The 25,679-nt window shown below is 37.7% G+C and overlaps 1 protein-coding gene across 4 annotated transcripts in view; it reads left to right on the forward strand.

Moving 5' to 3' along the window:
- Positions 1–25,679, forward strand: part of ADAMTSL1 (ADAMTS like 1) — an 872,407-nt gene that overhangs the window by 540,145 nt on the left and 306,583 nt on the right. For all 4 annotated transcript variants that reach the window (XM_072841474.1, XM_072841475.1, XM_072841477.1 and 1 more), the window contains one exon: positions 7,800–7,845. In XM_072841474.1, coding sequence (XP_072697575.1) covers positions 7,800–7,845 — 46 coding nt within the window. The remainder of the gene's footprint in view (positions 1–7,799; positions 7,846–25,679) is intronic.

Raw genomic sequence — 25,679 nt, forward strand, 5'->3', positions numbered from 1 at the left:
GTTGAGCATCTTTTCATGTGTCTGTGGGCCATCTGTATGTATTCTTTAGAAAAATGCTATTTGGGTTCTCTGCTTATGTTTTAGTGAGATTTTTTTTTCTTTTTCCTTTATTTTTTTGGTGGTGTTGTATAAATTCTTTATGTATCTTGAATATTAACTCCATATCAGGTATATCATAAAAATTTTAAAGCATACAACATGTTAATTTGATGCATCTATATATTGCAGTATGATTACTAGTTCTTTATTAGCTAACATCTCTAATATGTCACATAATCATTTCATTTCTATGGTTGGAACAATTAAGATCCCTCTTAGAAACTTTGAAGCTTATGATACAGTATTTTTTAAATCACTATACTGTGCATTAGATTTCCAGGACTTATCTATCTACTAGTTGCAAGTTTGTAAACTGCATCTCCCTAATTCCTACACACACACACACACACACACACACACACACAGTACCTGATAGCTACCATTCTACTCTGTTTTTATGTAGATACGTTTTGAAGAAGGGGTGGTGCTGAACTTGCTCCTCTTGCTGAGACTAAGCACCACACAAATAAAATTTCCACATGAACAAGGCTCATTTTTATTCTCATGAAAGATATTCTAAATTAGAATTAAATAATTATTATAGGGATGCCTGGGTGGCTCAGTGGTTGAGCCTCTGCCTTTGGCTCAGGGCGTAATCCCAGGGTCTGGGGATTGAGTCCTGCATCCAGCTCCCTGCATGGAGCCTGCTTCTCCCTCTGCCTATGTCTCTGCCTCTCTCTGTGTGTCTCTCATGAATAAATAAATAAAATCTTTTTAAATAAATGAATATTATAAACATAAAATGCAGGGCATTAAAGAATTACTTTTTTTAAACAAACAAGTGAAACAGAGCTAAAGGAAAGAAGAGAACACAGGACTTAGGAAACCCACCACAGTGGCATGACCCCTAACTCCTTTTTCTACACCCTGTAAGGCAAGATCACCACTAACCATCTGTGATGCATAGACTCCACGTTCTAAACCTTAGTTTTTATCATCTGGTTTGACCCATGGATGAGGACAGTGAGCATCTGAGGATAGCTTTACACACAGGGTCCAGAGGTTCACGTAACTTCCTTTTTAATAGCTAAGTTGATTGGTATCAAGTGTTGTTTCCTCTTACAGTAATGTGTCTGTGGAAAATGAAAAGCAGCCCAATGGTGCATTTGCACTTGGTCTTCTCAAGTGTTTTCAGAATTTGTTATTCCTCTTGAGGACTTTGTTAAAAAAAAAAAAAAATCCCAGAAATGTAGAAGTGCTTTAAATGGCTCCTTGGGGACATCCTCCTGCAAGAGAGTTCCAGTGAATACTGCGAGGCTCAAATTGAAGTAAGGGAGGAAAACCCGCACCAATACTACCCAGAGCCTTGGTTCCAGCTGTAAGTCTTCTTGTCTTGTCTCAACTATGCTCCTTTTAGGATCCACAGTCTGAAGGACCCCAGAGTCCTTCTGTCAGCTTCAACTGCAATGTGGTTTTATACCTGTCCTCTTGTGAAGAGCTTCTGGTTTCCTTCTGGATAACTAAAAAGAGAGAGATGAACAGAGGAATGGTAGTATTTTAAAGTTCTTTGCCCATGTGTCCATAATTGAAAACCAGGATGTATTCCAAGAAATAGAATAACCTGGTTGGTTCATACTGAGCAGCACTCTTGAGCAGTATTTAAGAATCCTGGAGTCTTTTTTTTTTAAGATTTTATTTATTTATTCATGAGAGACACAGAGAGAGAGAGGCAGAGACATAAGCAGAGAGAAAAGCAGGCTCCCTGCCGGGAGCTTGATGCAGGACTCCATCCTGGGACCCCGGGATCGACCTGAGCCTAAGGTGGATGCTCAACTACTGAGCCACCCAGGTGCCCCAAGAATCCTGGAGTCTTAAACACATGGTTACCACACTTTCCTGAAACACTTTCCTGACACCAAGGATGAGTCTGGTTATAGCCCCAGAAGAATCTGTTGGCTTAGGAGGAGATGAGAAGAATTTTGAGGTAAAAATTGATGTTATGGGATCCCTGGATGGCTCAGTGGTTTGGTGCCTACCTTTGGCCCAGGGTGTGGTCCTGGGGACCTGGGATCGAGTCCCGTGTCAGAATCCCTGCATGGAGCCTGTCTCTCTGTCTCTGTCTCTGTCTCTGTCTCTCATGAACAAATAAATAAAATTGTCATGAATAAATAAATTTTAAAAACTGATGTTATGCCCATTTTTAAAATTCTTAGTGAGGGATAAATTGAATATGCCTCCCTATGTTAAAGACTTAAATTATGTAAGTGGGAGGATGGGGAAGTAGGGGCCAATAAAATGCTAAAGCCTGGAAAGGGAGCTTCTAATTTTCCATGGTAATTCATCTCTTCAATGGTTGTCAAATTATGGTAATTGAAACAAAGATATCAGGATTTTAAGAACTGGAAGAGTTCAGATGGTTTGTTGTGTGTTAATTAGAGACCAATAAAGTGTGCCTCAAGCTTACACTAATCTCATTATAAGTGAATTAAAGTCTGAATAATTCACAAAGAATAGCTTGTCATTGAGATGATTTCCATTTTTGAGAGAAGGAATTAAGTCAAAATTAATACATGACTGGCTAGAAGTAAAGCGCTAAAATAAATAAATAAACACATAGAAGGAACTTTCCATACAAATCTAGTTTGGAATATATTTGAATATTTGTGTTCTGTTCTTTCATACTTGAACCAGTTCTGAGTCCTTAACTGGCACAGCCCTTAGCTCACTGGTGAGCTAAGTCGTGAAACTCTTCTATAGTTTACATCGAGAGGATGCATTTATTTAAAATCTCTGTTATCAGTTATAACAGAGATTGCTTCGGAACCCATTGCTTGCTATGGAACTTGCTTCGGAAACCATTTTGGATTGAAATCTCTGCTTGTTTTCATTCCTAGAGGTGAATTTTATTTTGTTTAAATGTGAAGGAAACCATTTGGCTGTTTTATATTAACAAACTGTTAAAGAAAGGGAGAAAATATTTTTTACTGCTTGATCCCCAATTGAGGCTTTTGTGTCTAGATAAATGCCTTGGATGAAGAAATTCACACTTGGCATGAATCAAATCCTTGTGGTGGAATAGTGACTTCATTAACTTAAATAAAATGTATATTTTGGTTTAATCAGTTTGAACTTTCAAAAAGTATAAGCTTCTCTTCACCGAAGTTCTTTCATGTTACTTTTTTTTTTAATTTTTATTTATTTATGATAGTCACAGAGAGAGAGAGAGAGAGAGGCAGAGACACAGGCAGAGGGAAAAGCAGGCTCCATGCACCGGGAGCCCGATGTGGGATTTGATCCCGGGTCTCCAGGATCGCGCCCTGGGCCAAAGGCAGGCGCTAAACCACTGCGCCACCCAGGCATCCCCTCTTTCATGTTACTTTTTATAGAGGACCGTGGTTCTCTTAGAGATGTTCCCGATGTACAATGCGTGTTTAAGTATCCTTTACTTACTAGAAGTGAATTTACCAGAACTGAAGAGCAGCTGATAAATTTATATGGTAACAGTTAGGTGCAGGTAACCCCCGCCCAACTCTCATCTTGGTTCCCAGATTTCATCTAGTACTAATATTCTACACATCTTAAGCAAATCTTGTTCCATTTTTTATTGTTTTACATGCTTTAGAGTTAGGGAAATCTGGGTTCCAGACCCTGGTTCTCTCATCTCAATTTTTTCATCTATTAAATGGGAATGATGAAAACTTGCAGAGCTGTTAGAAGCTTCTTAATAATGTACACAGACTATGTAACCCTGGGCCAGATACCTGTAGAAGGCACTCAATATATCAGAAGGGCTAGAATTACTGTGGTTACCCACAATTTGATAATGTTTTTCGGTAATGAGGACCTTTCCAAAATCCAGCATGACTGCTTTAATATCATTTGTTAGTCAGTTAAATGAAATAAGCTCTTGAGCACCTGAGTAGCTCAGTGGATGAGTGTCTGCCTTTGGCTCAGATCTTAATCCTGGGATCCTGGAATCCAGTCTAGCATCAGGCACCCCGCCAGGAGCCTGCTTCTCACTTTGCCTATGTCTCTGCCTCTCTCCTTGTGTCCCTCATAGATAAATAAATAAATAAATAAATAAATAAATAAATAAATAAACCAAAGAAAGAAGCTCTCACTAAATAAAGTAATACTGTATAGTAAAGGGAAGGCTTAATTCAGGGGAAAGAAAATTATTTGCAAATCAATCTGAGGTGTTAGACAATTACAGGATATTTTTTGGAAATTGAAGCAAGTGTTATTCTTTGTTTTTGTGTTGTTTTTTTTTTCTAAATAATAAGGATTTTAAAGAATCTTTTTATGATGTGCTTATAGCTCCTATTTTTCAAGAATGCTTTTAAAACATGTGTTTATAGTTGAAAATACATGGGGAAAGGCTCGTTTAAGTTATTGAAGCAGGTATTTTTCTGCTTTTTTATTTTGTTTTGGTTTGGTTTTTAGTAAATGATATCTTGATAATAACCCCTTGGCATTTGAACAGAGCTTTTATAAATTATCTCAGCTAGTAATCACAGCTTTGTGCCCTACCATTCCAACATATATTTGACAGCTGAGAAGGGTTAGACACTGAGAGGGCAACAGGCTTATGCAAGAAATGCAAAGTCTACAACCTACATCTTCAAACTCTTAATTTAGAGTTGTTTTCATTATTCCTTTCAGGGGGATAAGTCTAGGAAAAGAAAACAAAAGGAGGTGAAAAACATAGAGCTTTAAGGTCTTAAAACCTTGGTGGTTCCCCTTTGTCTATTGCCAAGTTCAAAATTAGAAGGTATTTCTCTCATCTATAATTCCCCACATAAACCCCAAATTCCAATAAAGCAAAACTATATCTTTTTATACCTCTATGCCTTTGCCTGTGGTTTCTTCTCCACATATCCTGAACACTTCTTCAATATCTATTATATTTGTATAGTTATTATGCAATTAATTTATCAAGTGTCTACATAATATTTACTGTGTGCTAGGTACCACTGGAAGTACTTCACAAATATTAACTCAGTTAATCTTCATGATAATCCCAGGAGATAAATAATATTATCCCATTTTACAGATGATAAAACTGAGATATTGAAACTGCAGAAGAAATCAAGATTCCATAAAGAGCATTCTGGTTTCAAAGTGGGTACTCTTAACCATTATACCATGACACATATGTACTCAGAATTTCAAAACTGAAAACTTATCATATCCAGCCAAGACCAGTGTCTAAATGGCATGCGACCAGAGGCCTGTGGGTTGTAGAATTCATTACCTTGTAAATTTACCATCAACTGGAGCCTAGTTATCTTTTTAGCCTCAGAAACCTGGTATTTTTCAGCAATCATACCAAGAACAGATCCTTTTCTTGAAGGTGGACTCAACAATGCTTTGACACATGAGATTAATGTTTCAAACTAGAATGCTAGTTTATTTATTAACTTATGATGAAAAATAGGACTACCACATGGACCAAAATACCCACGTCAGCATAACAAGCACACTCTGCCTCTCAGTAGTCCCGAGAAACCAGATCACTCTTGGCAAGTTGCTGGGTCAACGTGGCATTGTAGCAAGGGGTATTCCTGGGATGAATACAACATTAATTGGCATCAGCTAAGTTAGCATGAGGTATCTATATCATGATAGCAACAGCCTTGCCAATGGGACCTGGAGGACATGAAGTTCATTGGCCTTTTGCCTGGGACATTGCTAGGCTGGGCACTAACATCCACTTATCTGTGTCATTCTCTTCTTTTCTATGATTGTAATGCCTGGCCAGCCCTTCCTTTCCTTTCCCACATTCTATTGCTAATGCGTGTTATTATGTCAGACTGTTCACAGTCAAGTCTTGAGGCCTGGGACCTTTCTATCTCTTTAAGACAGTCTTGGTGTAATTATATTTTCAGATACTATTCTCTATTTGATGAAATCCTTAAGACCTAATACAAATACCATCTAGTTTTTCCTACACTGAATTATAACTCCAGGAGTGGTTTTCTTAATACCAAAGACAAAATCATATTCAATCTTCTTTGTATTTCCAGAAGAAAGCGCATAGCCTAGCACATAATAAAAGCTCAATGGATATTTGCAGAACAAACAGGGAAATTAGGAAGTAGTAAATCATCATGATTATGAGTGTAAGCTCTGAAGCTGGATTGCCTGACTTCATAGCTCATCTCTACTACTTAATACTTATGGGATTTTGGCAAGTTACTTAACATCCCTAAGTTGTAGTTTTCTCATCTATAAAACAGGTATAATAATGGTACCCTATCTCCCAGGGTTCTTGAAAAGATTATTTTATTTTATTTTATTTTATTTTATTTTATTTTATTCTATTTATTTTTAAAGATTTTATTTATTCATGAGACTGGTGGGTGGGGAGGGAGAGAGAGAGAGAATGAGAGAGAGAGAGAGGCAGAGACACAGGCAGAGGAAGAAGCAGGCTCCATGCAGGGAGTCTGACTGGGACTTGATCCTGGGTCTCCAGGATCATGCTTTGGGCTGAAGGTGGCGCTAAACCGCTGAACTACCCAGGCTGCCCGAGTTTTCTAAGATTAAATAAATTAATACATATAACAAACCTAGAAATGTACCTGGGATTTCATAACTATTAGTTATTATATAACCATTCTCTCAGCATTTTAGATTATATTTTTACTTGTTTTGTAAAAAGTATGACTTATTTTGCAAATAGCAAAGTACTGCTGTCCTTGTTTTAAGTGTCATCATTGAATATTTAATCAAGAATTGTTTTTGTTCACAAAAATTCAGTAAAATGGAAACTCCCATGTAGTGCTGATGGGAGTATGGAACGGTACAACTTTTATGGAATGCAATTTGGCAATATTTATCAAAAGCCTTATAAAAGTTCATTCCCTTTAGTCCAGTAATTCCCCTTCTAGAAATTTATCTATCCTACAGCCACAGTCAGAAACTTGGATAAAACATATACACGGACATAGTTTATCACACTATCATTTATCATGCCCCTAATTGGAAATTACTTAAATGACAAGTCATGGAAGAATAATTATACAAATTATGTTACCTTATTTAATGAAATAGTATGTAGCTCTCAAAGCTATGTCTTTAAAGTTATTTAAGAGTATGGGAAAATGCTTCCAAAAATTTTAAGTGGAAAAAAAAACCCCAAACTACAAAATGGTATAGGTGATGTGATTTCCTTCACACGGAGAAGAAATCAATAAAACCAAAATAGTAGTGATTATCCTTAAATGACACAACTATAGGGGATTTTGTTTATATAATCTTTCTTTCCCAAAACTGCTACAATGAGCATGTATTTTAAAAATAAAAATAATTTATGTGTTTTCATGGTATTAAGTGTATCATTTTAAGACATGTTGAATAGTAAGTCTCATTTTTACCATATTCCAGATCTACATTTTTTTCAGTGAAATATCTCTTCAGGTTTTATACTAGAAATAATTAGGAAGACTCACTTTCAGAAAACCTTGACTTACTTACTTGGTTAAATAAGCACCAACTGTAAGTGCTTATTGTAAAAAAATTTTGAAGCAAAACGAAGGTTAGGTTTCAGCCCTCATGGAAAAATCAGTTTGCATGTACAACTTCTTGAGATCTGCTGTTTAGTGTTTGATAGGAACTTCTCTAAGAACATTGTTACTCAGAAGAAAAGAAAAGAAACACTTGTACATTAGAATTAAGAGAAAATTGCTTTTATAAGCAAATCGTTTCAATTTTGAGCCTTTCACAGGTAGTAATGAGTTTGTTTCTCCTTTGTCATGTAGGAGCTGTGAGGGAAGAAATATCCGATATAGAACATGCAGTAATGTGGTAAGTATTGTGTTCCTGTGACTGTGATCATGTATTTTTTAAACAACTGAATAATGCTAAGCAGTTTTATGTATCCTGAACAAGAAATTAATTACTGTTTCGGTAAGAGTTATTTATCTCACACTATAGTGATTATGCAACCTTAAAAAAATAGATATTTTTAATATTCCTTAATATAAACTTTCAATGAGTTGGCCAGATTTCAACTAACTAGACTATTTCAAAACAGGGACTCTACTTCTTTTCTGCTTTCTGACTTTTCACATCTAAGTCCCTTGAGAACCAAGAAGAGGAATGATAAAAGGGAAACCACTGGGGTCTTGTGAAATAGATATTAATCAAACTCAGATTTGACAAATTCATTCATTCATTCAACAAATACTGTTCAGTGCCAACTATGTGTGAGGCATTACACTAGTCCAAGGAATAATAACATGTGGTCACTGTCTGGAAACATCTGTGATAAAGTAAGATGCAGAGAGAGAAGATAGATGTGCAAATAACCACATTCTAGCACAAAGTATGACAAATGCTATAAGAAAAGTATAAAATTCTTTGTGGGTTAAAAGTGGAGAGGCATCTGAAGGCTCTTCAAGGAAAAATGATCTGAGGTGGGGCTTAGAGGACCGAGAGGGCTGTGACATGATCCACAGTGAGTGTGAGGGGGTGACAGCCAGTCCAAGCAAAGGGGACGCAATGGGCAACTTTGGATGAGGAAAATGTTCAAGGTGTGCTCTGTGTACAAATTTGGATAGGATTGTGCCTGGCAGTGTGGAAGAAAATAATTGAAAGATATTCTGAGGTTACAACTTGAACAGATTTGAATGTTAGTCTTCCAAACTGATATTAATTCAGTGAATAATGGGGGATCACTAGAGGCTTTGGAGCAAGAGAATGATATTATAGTCTCTTTCACTTCAGGGAGATGAATTCTGTAACGATATGAGGGACACTCCAGAACAGGAAATGAGTGGGGAGCAAGATACAAACAGGGCTTACACCAGAAGGAAATAGGTACGTGACAGATAAAAATTAAGGTCACTTTGCAAGACTTCACAAGTAATTTAAATTAGAATGATGAGTTGAAGTGAGAATAAAGGAAACAGAGAGGTGTATACATATTTAGAGCCCTTGGGCTGGCCCATCCTCTGTTAGAGGAGCTCTTTTCTCCTCTATGGGATTCACATTTTCCTCATTCCATTCAGCTCAGCTACCAGCTCCTCAGAGGAGTTTCCTCGACCACCTTATCTGATGTGCTTGTCTCACTGCCCAGTCCCACCATCTCTCACAGCAATTAGTCTGCCTCCTTTACAGTACTTTGACTTTCTTTGTAGAACTAATCTCTACCAAAGTTTATATTCTTTGATTACTTGCTTGTTTTCTGTTTCCACACTCTAGAATGTGAACTCCATGAGGATAGGAGCCTCATGCCTCATGTTTGCCCCTTTATCCCCCATGCCTGGAAATGTTGACTCGCACATATTAAGCACACAATAGAAATTTGCTGAATTAAAATGGATACTCGGGCCTCTGGAAGAATGGTGGATACCATTATCAAAACCAGGAGCGTTGGTAGGAGGTTTGGGAGAGGAAAATGACCAATTTGACGTAAGAACACTAAAGAGTTTGACTTGCAGGCCAGTATAGGTGGTATATTCAACTATTGCAATGGGGATTTGGTCTTAGGAAAGCGATCAAAGCATAAGCCACAGAAAAACACAAATAAGATGTATAACATTTGAAGATTTAGAAATAGTTCCTTAGGTAGAGCATGTAGAATCCTAACCAGAGAGAAGCGCAGAACCTCAGTGAATGTCTGTATTCAGACAGAAAGAGAACAGGAGGGCAGCCGGGTGGCTCAGCGTTTTAGCGCCACCTTCAGCCCAGAGTGTGATCCTGGAGACCTGGGATCGCATCCCACATAGGGCTCCCTCCCTGCATGGAGCCTGCTTCTCCCTCTGCCTGTGTCTCTGCCTCTCTCTCTCTCAATCTCATGAACAAATAAATAAAATCTTAAAAATAAAAGAGAGAACACGAGAGAGGCAGGTAAACCACACAAGGCATCATGAGAGAAGTAGCAGAAGACATAAGAATTTCTAAAGGTGTTCAGTAGGATGAATGTTGCCTAGAGGTTGAACACCAAAAAAAAGGGCTGCTGGGGCAACTGTTTCTATAGTGTACTAGGGACAAAATCAAGATCACAGGAGGTAAAAAAAAAAAAAAAAGTATCAATGAGAACATGGAGTTAATGGGTATAAGCTATTCTTATGAAACATTAACAGAGCATTAACAGACTCCATCATCGGGGGAATCACATAGAGGTAGGTGGGTAGTTGGTTTGTTTGTACTGAGGAGACCTTGAGAGATAAGTTGATCTAAAAAGGAGAGATTGATGACATGAGGAGGTCAAGGGATACTTGAAGTCCCAGGCCCCAAAGGAGACAGCAGATGACAAGAAGAGGAATCTTGGTGGGACACCTGGATGGCTCAGTGGTTGAGCATCTGCTTTTGGCTCAGATCATGATCCCAGGGTCCTGTGATCCAGTCCCACATCAGACTCCCCATGGGTAACCTGCTTCTCCCTCTTCCTATGTCTCTGCCTTTCTCTCTGTGTCTCTCATGAATAAATAAATTATATATATATATATATATATATATATATATATATATATATATATATATATATATATTTAAGTGAAGGAGGTGAGTTGAACCCGAAGTAGTCAGCATGAAGACCTACAACAGCTACTGGGGGAATCAAGTGGAAGACAGCAAAGCAAAATAAAAAAATTGTTGGATGGCAAAGAGGCGGTTCAGCTGAGGCCAAAAAGCTTGATCTGACAGCAAACAAGATCAGAAGGGCATAAGGACTTAGGCCGGTGGTACCGTGATGCACTGGGGCAGGTATAGAGATGACCCACAACTAGAGTACAGATGAGATGGGCTGAGAGAAACCAAGATGAATGAAAAGTATAAATATTTTTAACGTACAACCAAGGAGAGCGCCAGCAACTAGAAGTTATGATCATTGGGAGTCAGAGTAATGGTTTGGTGGAAAATTTTGCCTAGTTCATTTCTGTATTTTCACTGAGGACACTAGGTGCCACACGGTTCAATTGCTGTTTGGTTAAAAGAATCAAATCTGTAGTTCTTGAATTTTTAAAAAATGGCCCTGACAGGGTTTGTTTTAGAAATGGTATAAAAAATGTTTATAAAAAATGTTTAATGGAAATATACTTTAGCTCATTGATTTTCTTTACTATCCCTTTTAATTTAGTGATATCTTATATATCAGTTCTTTTCTTAACTACCATGATGTTATTTAAAAATCTTCATAATGTCCATTCTAGTCCTTTATAGCCTTTAAAAGAGTGGAAAGGGTCCAAACTCTCCTAAGTAGATGAATGCCTAAAGCATCATGAGCAGATGTCTGCCTACCCTTTCCTTAAAGCTCTTCAGAAACAGCCCACAAAAAAAAAAAAAAAAAAAGAAAAGAAAAGAAAAAAAGAAACAGCCCACAATTTCTTTGCTATCATTATGAGCACTTTTGTGGACAGATGTAGGCTAAGACTCTGACCTAATTTTATTTTAAACCCATAGCATTACATGAGCCAACTCTTTACAGCTTGTACAATCAAACTGACCCTGAGTTTTTTATGAGAATCTAAAGTCTTCAAATCATTTGAAGATTTTTTTTTTCTGGCTTTTGGCCACGACAGAAGCAACATTGCCAAAAAAATAAACGAAAAATCTCATAAGAAAGAATCTTTTCATAATCACATTACAATTTCTCAAACTATGAAGTTCAGGGCAATTCAGTTGTTAAATATTCCCCTTTTAAATACTTGTTTTGGAAAAACTCAAGGATCTCTTTTCACCTAAGCCTCCAGGGTCAGCCCTTAATCCTTGACAGCTTCTTGGGGCTCTTCTGAACCACTTCTCCAAAGATACACCCTCTTTTTCTATTCTTTGTAAATGCTGCCTCTGACATTTCTTTGGGTTCTTATAATCTGAGGCTGAGGAGGAGAAAGCATCTCCTCACTTTTCTAGTTTTTTTGCATTGCCTGAAAAATCAGTTCACTTCCTTTTACAGTTTTCTTGTTCATCACTCTGCAGACAGGGTGTGTCAGTACCCATGACGTTTCCCTAGTTCTCATAATCATGCTACCTTCTTTTCTTTTTTTAAAAGATTTTATTCACTTATATGAGAGAGAGAGCAAACAAGTAGGGGCCTGGGGTGGGGGGCAAAGGGAGAGGGAAAAGCAGATTCCCCATTGAGCAGAGAGCCTGATGCGGAGCTCCATCTGAGGACCCTGAGTTTGTGACCTGAGAGGAAGGCAGACATTTAACCAACTAAGCACCCCCAGGCTACCTTCTTCTACTGTCTCTAGCTGTTCCAAGTAGACTATTTCCTTTTCTAAGGACAAAGTGCATCCAACACTTTGGATTTCACAGTCCCTGCTCTTGTCTAGAAAAGTGGCAGAGGCCTCTTTCTGGAAGGAAAGACTAAGGCTACTAATGGGAAAAACTATAGGTGTCAATTAGCAAACCACTCAAGTGGGTCACTTAGGTCTCAGGTCTTCCCTGGGGCCCTCAAAAAGGTTTCCTTAGGTCACATCTTCATGTTTATTCAAATTAGATCTCAAATCTGAGACCCTTGATCTCAACTAGGCATTTTAAATTGACTTTCAATGTGTTTAGACTAATATCACATGACTTATAAACTGTTTCTTTGTCACCATCCTTAATCTTTACCAGAGTTGATGTTTAGGAGACAGTGACCATACTGAGCAACATAAGAGCCAAGGTGCCTGTGGTAGCTGATGGTGCTCTTAACTTCTTTATTAAGGTTTTATTGCTTCACTGTCACACTTTACTATTCTTTAAAAAAAAAAAAAAATCTATGAGACTAAAATTGGTTGGAAAGCCACATTTCTAAGCCAGCTTCTCTGAGACACTGGTAGGTCATTTTATGAGGCATGGTACCAGGTATGGTCTGGAAAAAGAGGTACTCACCCCGTGCTGAGGAATGTGAACTTACCCCCAAGTGTTATTCTGCAAGGGGAATTCATAGCCTCTGAGTAAGGGTGATGGGCATTGTTGGCAAGAGGACCAGAAGGCTGACAGGAAGGGGGTTGCTCACCCCTTCTGTGAATTTCTCTTCTAGGCCCAGAGCCAGTTAGTCTGAGACTGAAATACATGAAAGGAAGTGGAGTTTTCTTAACCTCAAGTAATAAGTTTCTTACCTGAGAAAGAAATTCTGAGGGAAAGAATGTTGATTTCTTCTTAATAAATGTTCAAAACCCTCCCCTTACTCCAGGGGGGCTTCCAGAGGGTTCCCTGGGCATCCAGAGTGGTCCTCTGCTAGGCTGACTAGACTCGGTAGCACCGGACCTACGAATGGTATTTCCTGCTGGATTCATTCATGATTCCCTTCTTAATGACCCATCCAGCTGAAAAGCAGGAATTTTTCCTATAATCTTCCTTGAGAAAGAGAGCACTCTCATTTTAAACTCTGACAGCACATGTCTCTTCCAAGTAACTGTATTAGGTCTCCAATTGTAAGTTAATATAACAAAATTGGGGCCAGCCTCTCCTGTGCTTACGCATGTGCATTTAGCCTGGTAATGGCAGTCTCTGAGAGGCCATCAAGATGTGTGGCTAGGAGGTGAGAGTGATTTAAAGGACACACTTCATTTTTCAGCCCTGTGGACACAAAGGATTAAAAACAGTAATCTCTAAGTACGGCAGCCACTTAGTAGTTATGTGCTTTTGAAACAAAATTCGTTCATCTGTGTTCTTACCTATAAAAATACCCTCCATATATATATCCAAAGAATGTTTGTTAATACAATGTTTATGGTAGTTTAAAAATTGGAAACAAATGGAAGGGGGCTGGTTAAATAAACTGTGGTATGTCCACACCATGGAGACTATATAGTCACTAAGAAGAGTAAGTCAAGGGGCACCTGGCTGGCTCGGTGATTGAGCGTCTGCCTTTGGTTCAGGTCATAATTCTGGGGTCCTGGGATCAAGTTCCGCATTGGGCTCCCTGCAGGGAGCCTGCTTCTCCCTCTGCCTATGTCTCTGCTTCTCTCTCTGTGTCTCTCATGAATAAATAAAATCTTAAAAAAAATAATAAGCCTCTTATGTATGTATAAGCCTGTCAAGCTTTTCTGAGACATATGAAGTGTAAAGCAGATTGCGGAGTAATATCTTTAATATGATCTCAGTCAGTTTTTAAAATCCCCAAATTGAGGTACGTCTGGGTGTGTGACATACCACGAAGTCTTGAAGGGCACATATCAAACTGATCACAGTGAGTATGTTATGCAGAGAGAGATTTTGAGTAATTTAAGAAGGACTTTCTTTTCTTTACTCTATATACTTTTGTAGTACTTCAGATTTTTTTCAACAAACATAGATTCTCCTCTTACAGGTATAAATTTAAAAATATAAAAAAGAAAATAAGGTTAGGGCAAAATATTTTGAAAGCCATTGGATATACATTTATTTTTGAAACATTGGGAGGAGGAAACACCTCACAGAGTTTTTCTGAGGACGGGGAAGCATCTAAAAAGCAGTGGGCATGGTGCCTGACTCAGCAATGTTGGCTCTGCCTTCCCTCAGTCCTTCTCTTCAACTCCTCCTTCCTGTGGCAAAGTACTCTTTCCAGGAGAATACACTATTTATAAAAAGTGAAAATTAGATCACTTTAAATTCCTGAAGGTCGGCCTGTGTGGAGCCATGGAGAACTTTTCTTGATTTTTTTTTTTTTTTTTTGCCAAATAAACAGGTTCCAGGTACTCTGGAACAAGAATATTAGTCCTCATCTCTGGCCTAACTGCAGGCTTATAATGCCCCTTCTTTTAGGTGAAGTATAGGAAAACAGACCTCCTTTAAAAAAAAAAAAAAGATTTATTTATTTATTTTAGAGAGGAGAGCAAGGGGGGAGAAGGAATGAAAAATTCACTGCTCTGTGGAAGGGGAGGAGCAGACAGAGAGGGAGAATCTTCAGCAGACTCCCTACTGAGCAGGGAGCACAACACGATGCTCGATCTCAGGATCCTGAGATCAGGACCGGAGCCAAAATCAGGAGTCTAATGCTTAACCCACTGAGCCACCCAGGCGTCCCAGAAAACAGACTTTCTATGCAGTGCCCACTCCCTAGGCTGGACAGTTATGTCTCTGGCAGCTATAAAGCTTGGCTCTTCTTTGGCCAGACAAATGTTTGGTTGGAATTGCTATATATTCTCAGGAACATATCTCAGGGGACCAATCAATACCCCCCCTAACAAGTCTAACTTACCACAGAGCTAGAATGAATGTAGAATGGCAACTTAACTACTTGTAGGGCTTTGTGGTTTGTGTGTGTGTGTGTGTGTGTGTGTTTTCCCTTTCAGTATTGAGAGTCAACTACTGCTGAAACAAAGGGATGTTCTGTAGGGAATGCATTTTCAGGAACATCTTGATTTTCTTTACTTGGACCATAATTCTTTCTATGTATGCTGAAATTAGTAACAAAGGAAAATAATTTTTAAGGGGCAAGAAGTGATAAGTGACTTGTATTATTTCTCTGAAGACAGAGTCCCTGTCTGACCTCTGTTAGCACCAATGCTAACCAAGCTTTGACCGTCCTGCAAATGAATTAATTTCTCAGTGCAAGTATACAGCATGCCATGTGGATAACTCGTGGTTGATTTTGGTTCAAAACACATCATTTCTCTTTCAATAGTTAAACACTAAGCATTTAGAATAAATGGTTGAAAATATCTGCAGCAATTACTCCAGGGGAAAAAAAAGCCCTCATATTTTATGACTAACTGTTTTATCATTTGTGGCATAAAGAAATAAACATTTTTTTAATGATTCACAGATTCCTTCATTTGGTGGATCTGGTGGATATAGATCTCTCTGCAGTGCTTGCTGCCAGGCAGCTAGCCAAGTTTTTTTGGATTTTTCCTCCCCTGTGGATTGGGCCCTTCTGCTTTTCTTCTCCCCTAGGCCTTCTTTTGACTGCTGCACACATTTCTTTTCTTTTTAATGCTTTTTCTGACATGTCTTTATTGGACCCCTCCGAAGTCTCTCTACTTTTCCTTTCTCCTTAATGTGTTCTCTTAATGTGTTTCTTATCCTCTGCCTCAACTTTTTACTCTCTGGGAGGGGTGTGATAGGAACATGACTCCATGGAGAGAACACGGCTGGGCAGTTCTGCTGTTGCTCACTTTGTGGTTGGGCAAGCTCTTTGGACTTCTCACAGCCTCAGTTTTCTCAATCATGAAGTGGAAATAAGAGGCATGTTCGCTTCCTTTACAAAAATCCATGCAATGATGTAAATACATGGAAGACACGCAATGAATTTTCATTCCTTCTGCCACCTTATATGGCAAAGATGATGGTGAGTGATGGTCTGCCAAAAGAGCTAAATTCCCCAGCGGAGGATGATTTAGCCCTTGTTCCTAACTCAAGATAACGTAAAGAACTCCAAATCGTTGGGGAAAACACAAAAGGATATATATTGTTATGACTGATTTCTACTTATTGGCATCGTTCTGGTATATTTAAAGGCCATAGGGGATTTACCCACCTAAGTTGGTCGTCGTTAGTCTATTCTAAGCCAGCGACATCCCATGGAGACTGTCAGAAGGAGCGTTGACAATACTTGTGAATAGCCTTTTAGTGACAGGAGCTGGACTCCCTGAAGTCATGTGTTCTAGTTCACACATATGATGCTAAATGATAAGAACACAGAGTGCCTCACATAACAGATATGTTTTTTTCCTATGGATTGATAGCTACATGTCAAGCAACTGCTTTCTTAAGGCTGTTGGTATGAACAGGAATGCCTACTTTGGTCAACCCAGAATTTGTTTCCTTCAATATCATCATGATCATTTGTCATATTGAGGAAAGAGGTCAGCTAGACCTTTTGCAGGTATGTGACTTGTTATTCATGGTAAAGTACTAGCTTGATAGATTTTTGAAAGGAAGAAAAATCCTTCATTGATTCACCTGATGCTGGGGACTGAAGGATTGTCTATCATTTTCCTACTGTTGGGATTTATCCGACCAGAAAAGCTGATATGAGTCCCTTTCCCGGCAAGCTCCATAACCACTGGCAAAGATCTTTCTCCTCTATGTGCTGGCATCTCTTTTGAAAATGACTAGAACAGGGCAGCCCCGGTAGCGCAGCGGTTTGGTGCTGCCTACAGCCTGGGGTGTGATCCTGGAGACCAGGGATCGAGTCCCGCATCGGGCTCCCTGCATTATAAAAGCCAAAAAAAAAAAAAAGAAAAAAAGAAAAGAAAATGACTAGAACACTGATCATACACCTCAAAGGATCCCGGCCAAGTCATAGATCTACAGAAGATTAGAATTAGAAAGGAATGTGTTCGTTTTGGATATCTGCCAGGTACCAGGCCTAGTGCTAGTGACTAATTCATTTAATTCTCACACCATCTTGAAAAGTATTACCCTGATTTTCAAGATAAAGAAATTTGAAATTTAAAAAAGATAAAATACTTTATCTAGTGATGCTGCTAGGTTTGTATAATGCTGAAAACCATGCTTATCTCAGCATAATGCAAGAAGGTAAATCAATGATCTAGAGTGACTCGGTTAGCAAATAACAAAACTAAAATACAGAAAGGTTAAGGTTCAAACATTTTCACAACATATGCTTTTTTTTTTTTAGCAAAAGAGATACTCAAATAAGTTTACTGTAGCAATTATAGTTCTTCTAAGCTAGAAGCATATGAACTGTTGAGAATTTTAAATGAGCAAATCAAATGCAAGAGAAAAGGCAAATCTAAGTATCCTTACTGAAAACATCCCAAATTCCCTCTTCTTTTAGCTTCTCCTCCTGTCAAGAGGATATAAATTTACTGAGTCAATATTTCTCAAAACCTACTCTCTCAAGTCCTAGTTTCTGAATTACACAAAATGTATGCTGGCCTCTGGTGACCCAGATAGAAGCTCAAAGCAGGGATTTGACAGTGACTTTGAAAGATATTACTACTGCAGTTCTTCCCTTGGCAAAGAGCCTCATGGAATGAAACTAAACAAGCTGCCATGCATAGGTTGCTAACGTGCAAATACTTGTCTGTGTTCAGCCTGCTTTCCATGAGACTAGAAATGATAAGCAGCATCAAGTCTTCCAATTAACACCAAGATGTGTTGAAACTCAGGCAACATAAATTCTTACACTCTTTCCTCTGAGAAATCACTCACAGACCTTTGCGCTAAGCCTTCTGAGCTAAGGCCATTATTTAATTAGTCAATCCACTTTCCGACTGTATTGCATTTCTAGGAATCTTTTCTTCATATGTTTTTCTCTGCATTTTAAACATCCCTTTTCTTTTCAAAGGAAATTGTGAAATTTAAAGAGGATATCTTGGAGGTTTGGCTATATTTTTTCTTTATAATCTTACAATGAGCAAAGCTACACATGGCTCCTAGGATACATTTAGTTGAGGCTTCAAATTCTGTTCAAAGTCTTGAGTGAAATATGGTCATCACAGAAGGAAGGGCAAGGGAAGCATTATGTGTCTTTGCGTTCACATCGTTGTCAAACAAATGTGCTTCAGAGCTCATTCAACAACAATGTCCTATAATGTGCCATTCTCCTTTGCCCAAGCAATATATTCATTACCAAAACTCCTGCCCTCCCCAAACTGAAGATTTTATTTTTTTAAAGATTTTATTTACTTCTTCATGAGAGACACAGAGAGAGGGAGAAGCAGAGACATTGGCAGAGGGAGAAGCAGGCTCCATGCAGGGACCCCAATGTAGGACTCGATCCTGGGACTCCAGGATCATGCTCTGAGCCAAAGGCAAATGTTCAACCACTGAACCACCCAAGTATCCCCCTAAACCAAAGATTTTAAATCATATATCACCATATTTCACAAAGTGGAATTTATAACTTTTTAATTTTTCTTTTTCTTCCTCAAAATACTGCTAGGAAATATTTACTTTGAATGGTTATAGATCCTGAAATGCAACTTGGACAAACCTCTTGATCCTTAGGACTGGATTTGGAAACAATTTTCAGACGACTTTCTGTGGAGCCACCTTGACCTCATTGTTGGGTGGTGAAGGCTAAGCAGCCAGGTTTCTATGAACATCATCCCTAAGGCATCTTACTTGCTCTTACTTGCTTTATTGATTAGCATCTTACATAAGATTCTTGGAGGGGATGAGTGAAAATAGCTCTGCCACAAAATAAGAGTATGAAACCCCCTGCTTCATAATATCCCTCCTAAGAGATCTTCAAGCTTCTGCTTATTTCTAGAGAAGAAATGTATCCATCTTATATATATTTGTGTACAAAGCTAATTGCCAAAAGAGTTTCTTATAAACTGATATATACTTTCCTATGAGTTTCATTCAACTTCAGTTATTAACTCTGTACATGGCATTATGCTAAGGAGCACATGACAACAAAAAGATTTGTATATGACAGTGTATTCTCAAATGTTTTAGTGAAATTGGAGGCAGGAAGACAAGAAGACAAAAATACAGATATTTACAATCCATGCAGAATAAAATGTGAAAGAAAAATGTAGGGAAACAGCTAAGAGAATTTCAGATCAAGCTATTATTCCCTCTGTTTCCAAACAAGTAACAATGTCAGATAAATTATAAAATGATAAAACCAATGACATAGCCAAGTTCAAAAGCAAGATTAAGATGTCCGTGGACCAAAAGTGGAACATACATGCAAGATGGTGAGCAGTGCTGATGCCACAGGCTTTTGGGCTTCATAATTAGAAATAAGCAAAGATTAGCCCTAGCTCAACTCCTATGGGATAACCAGGACTAAATTTACTTGTACAGGAGAAGGAGCACCTAAGCCAGGTAGAGAACCTCATGTCTGAAGCCTGGATGGCCCCTTTTGTGGACAAAAGCTCAACTTTGGTTTGGTTTTAAAGAATGACATTTTGCCTGGGATGAGAGCTTTATCTGAAACAGTAGATCTAGAGAGGCCAGTGGACATCATGGACTTAAACTACCAAAGGACACTTTGGCTCTCTGACTGGATTTGCAATTTTCTCATTATGGATTAAAACTCAAAATTCCAGCAGAACAATCTGCTTCTGAACTGGGAGCTGTATGAACCACATGGAGATAATAAAAAAACTTAAAAACAAACAAACAAACAACCTTTTAAAGCAGACAAAGAAAAGAGGAAAAAAAGAAAAGCAAAATATTTCCCCTAAAAATAAGTCTACAAATATTTCAAATTTCAAAATTTCAGAAAATTCCAAAACACATTAGATAACTATATCAAGAAAGTCAACAAAATTAATATTCCCTCCCAATAAAAGTTGACAAATGTAACAGTTTGACAAAGACTTTAAAATTGATAGAGCCGATCCTTATTATTTGTGGATTCCAATAATCATGAATTCACCGTTTCTTTAAAAGTTTATCCCTGGTCATTTGCAGACATGTGCAGAGTGGCAAAAAATTTCGGTTTTCCAGCCAGCACATTCCCAGCTGAGGTGGTGCCTTCTTGTTTCAGCCCTCATACTATAAACAAGTGTCCTTTTCACAGTCTACGTAATGCAAATTTTTTACATTTTTGTGCTTTTTAATGATGATTTTTAAAATGACCCCCAAGCATAGTGCTGAAGTGCTGGTATTTCTAAGCATAAGAGGGCTGTGATGTGCCTTATGGAGAAAATGTGTTACATAAGCTTTGTTCAGGCAGGAGTTATAATGCTCTTGGCTAGGAGTTCAATGTTAATGAATCAATAGATATTAAATAAGGTGTCTTTAAACAGAAACATACATATAACAAGATTATGTATTGGTTGGTTGGCCAAAATGTGACCAAAGATTCATTGGAACTGTGAGCAATGATAGTATTTTCTAATTCAGTGTTTATGTTGACTTGATAGAAAATAACACCATGAATAATGAGAATTGACTGTGTGTGTTTAAAAGGAGCACATTAAAAAAAATAACTATTGAAAATAAACAGGAAATGAAAGGGAAAATCAGGTAAAAATGAAATAATAGATTGATGAACAAAGAAACTAACTATTAGAAATTTTACAATAAAAGAATATTGTAATTGAAATAAAAATCTCAGTAGATGACATAAATTCCCTACTGGACACAAAGAGATAACTAGTGAATTTGAAGGTAACAGTTAGAAACTTACCCAAAATACAGCTCAAAATTCCAGATACCTGATATGATAAGAGATATAGAACAGATAAAATATTCACTCTCTATGTACATGTAATAGGAGTCTCCAAAGAAGAGAATGGGGGATATGACATTTCAAATATTCCAGAAAGGAAATTTTGAGGACAAGAGTCTTCAGACTTGAATTGTGATGTAAGTGCTGAAGAGAAAAAATAAAATATACACCTACACATGTCATAGTCCAACATCAGAAGAATAGTCCGACATGAAAGGAAAGGGGAAAATATTGAAAGCTATCAGAGAAACAGATCACCCATAAAGGGATGAAAATTAGACTAATGGCAGAAACTTCTCCAGCACATGGAGTCCAAAATATAATGAGTTAATATCTTCAAAGTGCTAATGGAAAAGATGTGTCAGTGTAGAATTTGGTACCCTCAACTATCTATCAAGAGTATAGGCAAAAAACAAGACATGTTTTGAAATACAAAGACAAGAGAGTTCACTACCCATGGGTTTTCACTAAAATAATTATTACAGGATGAATTCCAGAAAGAAAAAGGAGGACTCTAAGAAATCATACAAGCATACAAGAAAACAGGGATGAGCCCAAAGGGGTGTGAAAATGCATCTGTGTATGCATGTATGTTTCATTACTAATATTCCTGGTTTTCCATTCCTAATGAGCATATGGAAGTATTGAACTTTTCTAACCCCTCAAATTTAGGCAGGACCATATATATGAGTAGCTTTGGCCACTGAAATGTGAGTTGAGATGTATATTATTTTCAGGAGGAAGCAATAAAGGGTCAGTTTCATAGTGTCCATGGTCATTTCCATGTGTTCCAAAACCTTTCTTCTCAAAGGGTGGTTTGGGGATCAGCAGCATCAGCCCCAGCTGGGCTCATGTGAGAACTGGAAGAATCCCAGGTTCCATTCCAAGTTTGCAGAATCAGAATCTTCATTGTAATGGGATCCTCAGATGACTTGTCTGTACATTAAAGTTTGAGAAGCACTGTTCTGTCAGATAATACATCCTCTCTCAGTTTGGGTCATTGAGTTCTCCCCATGGATAACAGCTGGTGTAGAGTCAGAGATTCTATGAATATTGAAGGAAATCTTTGCTGAAGGAAGCCAAATAGATTTTGGAGATAGTTTGCATTTTCAGAATCACCTAACCTGGGGCACTTGGGTGGCTCAGTCATTTAGGCATCTGCCTTTGGCTCAGGTCATGATCTCGGGATCCTGGGAACAAGCCCAGCATCAAGCTCCCTGCTCAGCGAGGAACCCACTTGAGATTCCGTCTGCCCCCTCCCACTTGTGCTTACCCTTGCACATTCTTTCTCTCTTTCTCAAATAAATAAATAAAATCTTAAAAAAAAAATTCATCTAACCTATCCTGGCAGCTATAACTAAGGTGGTGGTAGGCAGAAGGGTTCCCCAATAGACCCATGCTCTAATCCCTATAACTTATGAATATGTATTACATTAAATAGCAAAAGGAATTTACCAAAGTAATTAAGGTTATAGACCTTAAGAAGAGTAGCCTGAATTATCCAGGTGGGCCTAATCTAATCACATGACACCTTACAAGCAGAGAACTTTCAACATCTGGAGGCAGAAAATATATTACAAAAGAAGTTAGAGAGACTGCCAGCAGAAGAAGGCTTTCATGCACTATTACTGGCTCTGAAATGGAGGGGACCATGGTCAAGGACCATAGAGAGACCTCGAGGAGAGTGTTGGCCTCTAGCTGGCAACTAGCAAGGAAAGAGGGACTTCTGTCCTACAAGCCCAAAGAACTGAATTTGGCTCAAAACCCGAATGAACTTAGAAGTGGGTTCATCTCCTGGCTCCAGAAAGCAATTTAGCCTTTCCAACACCTTCTTTTTAGCCTGTAGAAAGAAACTCTAGGTAAGCTAGGGGCCCAGTCAGCCATACTCTACCCGGACTTCTGTTGTCCAGAATTGTGAGATAATTACTGTTTTAAAACACCTACGTTTATGTTAATAGTTAAGGTAGCAATAGAAATTGAATACAGTCATGGAGCGCCTGGGTGGTTCAGTTGGTTAAGCATCTGCCTTTGTCTCCTCATGATCCTGGGGTCCTGGAATCTAGCCCTGCATCAGCTCCCTGCTCAGAAGGAAGTGTGCCTCTCCTCCCTCTGCCTCTCCCACCCACTTGCTGGTGCTCTCTTTTTTTTCTCAAATAAATACATAAAATCTTTAAAAAAAAAAAAAAAGAGAATATAGTCAGTAAACCAACTATTGAACACAACTTTGTTTCCATTTAATGTTTCTATATTAACAGCATTGCAGTGTTTGGTATAAATGAAGATCTTTGTTGTATTTGAAAGGAGGATAGAAACACCGAATAAAGTGAGATTTTACAAAATTCAAGTTGGTTATTAAAAAAATTTAAGAATCCATCAAAAGAATGGAAATACAATCTATAATTTCCAAACTAGCAGAAGAAATGCTAGAAAATAAGGAGAATAAAGTTCTGCCAACTTAAATTAGAGAAGAAAGGAAAAGGTAGTAAAGAAACGCTAGAGTAAGCAGAAAATACAAAACAAGATGGTGGTTGTTCAAACTTAAAGCAATGCCACAGTTTTCTGCAGTAATTGTTTCAGTTCTCAGCCCCACAACAATTACACATGTTCTTTTGGTTCCATATCCTTGCCAATGCTTGATATTATATGACTTTAACTTTTGTCTAATCTTGCGGGTGTATGTCTGGAATATACCCAACTCAGTCAAATATATTATACATTTTGCATACGTCTGGTTTGGGTTTGCTAATGTTTTGTTCAGGTCTTTTGCATGTATGTTTATGAGTAATTTTCTTTCATATACAATCCTTATCTGGTTTTGATAAAATGAATTAGGAAGTGTTTTCTCTTTTTCTAGTCTTTGGAAGACTTTATTTTAGACTGTGATTGTCTGTTCCTTTCATGTCTAGTAGACTTTGCTTGTAAAGTCATGAGCAAGACTTTTTTCTTTGTGAGAAGATTTTTAATCATTGATTGAGTTTCTTTAAGGGTATATGAAGAAGAGCCTGGTAGTAAAAAGAATGAACGTTGGGGCCATGCTCGTCATGATCAGTCTCAACATTGAGTTATTAACTCTGTAAAACACATTTAACTTCAGGATGCCTCAGTTGTCCCAGCTATAAAATGGAACACACAGGAGGGTCATGAGGACTAAATGAGTTGATATACATAACCCACATATGACAGTGCTCTGTCCACTGTGAATACTACATAAGCATTTATTTTTATTGTTATTATTTCTCTTTTTTCTTGAATGTTTTTTTTTTTCCCTCTTGAATGGTTTTTGCCTAAGACAAAATTTTCAAATTTGGTGGCCTGAAGCTGCTCATGCTTTTCTGTTACCATCTTTTTAACTCTTAACTGGGTCTTCAGCCCTCTCCCTTTTTGGATCTATAATAGTGTTTGTTTGGGATTTCTGTTTTCTTCATCTTGCCATTTAATAAAGTTTTCAGAAGTTATCTATTTTATTCATCTTTTCAAGTGGCCAATCTTTGGCTTTGTTGGGCTTCTGTATTTTCTGTTTCATTGATCTTTGTATCATTTATATTTCATCTGCTTTCTTTGGATTTATTTTATTGTATTTTCCCTAATTCCTTAGGTTTGATATTCATCATCTTAAGTTTCAGACTCTCTTGTTTTTCCTTTATAAAATGTTCAACCAAATACTGCTCTGGTTGCTTCCCACAGTGCAATAAAGGGAATTTCATGATAAAGTCCCAGGTATTTATAACCTGAAGCAAAAATAATGGAAATTTGAAAGTTATTTACAAGTCTACTACTTCCAAATATATGGCAGTTTTAAAATCATCTTTATTGTTCTCTAACAATTATATTGTAATTTTGTTAAAAGTAATTTTTTTACTAAACTTCTTTGAAGTTTGTTGAGATTTGCTTTATGACTAATATCCATGTGTTGTTGGAAAGAATATGTAGCCCTTGATCTGGAGATGTAATATATATCTCTTCCATATATATCAAGCATTTTGAATGTGTTTTTCAAATCCTTTATTTTAATGATTTTCTTAACCTGGAGTGAAGGGTTTTTGTAATATTCTACTTCATTGGTTAATTTGCCAGTTTCACCTTGTGATCTGCTTGGACCAATTCAAACATGTCTTATTACATATATAAGCATTTTAAAATGGTTTTATCTTCCTAGGGAATTTAACATTTATTCATAATGTAGTAACCATATTTATCAGTAGTAATGTTTTTGCCTCAAAATCTGTTTTGTCTGATACTGTTACAGCTAGTCTACTTTTCATTATGTTAGATTTATTTCATATATCATTTTCTATTCTTTTACTTTCAATGTATCTTTATAGTTAAGTTTATGAAAATCTCATGCAAACATTTTTTTTATTGCAATCTGGTAATCTTTGCTTTCTTCACTCTGTTTGCATTTACTATGATTACTGATAAAATTGGAATTATTTCTATCAACTGATTTTGGGATCTCTAGTTCGTACTTTTGTTGTGCCCAAGATTGCGAGTCTGAGAAACCACCAAGGAGCGGACACCGATGCAAGCGCACGAGGGTTTATTAGCAATCTCAAGCTCGAGCTTGGGTCCAAGTATACCCGACACAGAGGAGCAGGGACTTGGACCCCGAACTAGGTTACAG

This window comes from Canis lupus, chromosome 10 (genome assembly GCF_048164855.1).
Source record: "Canis lupus baileyi chromosome 10, mCanLup2.hap1, whole genome shotgun sequence".
NCBI classification, from domain to species: Eukaryota; Metazoa; Chordata; class Mammalia; order Carnivora; family Canidae; genus Canis; species Canis lupus.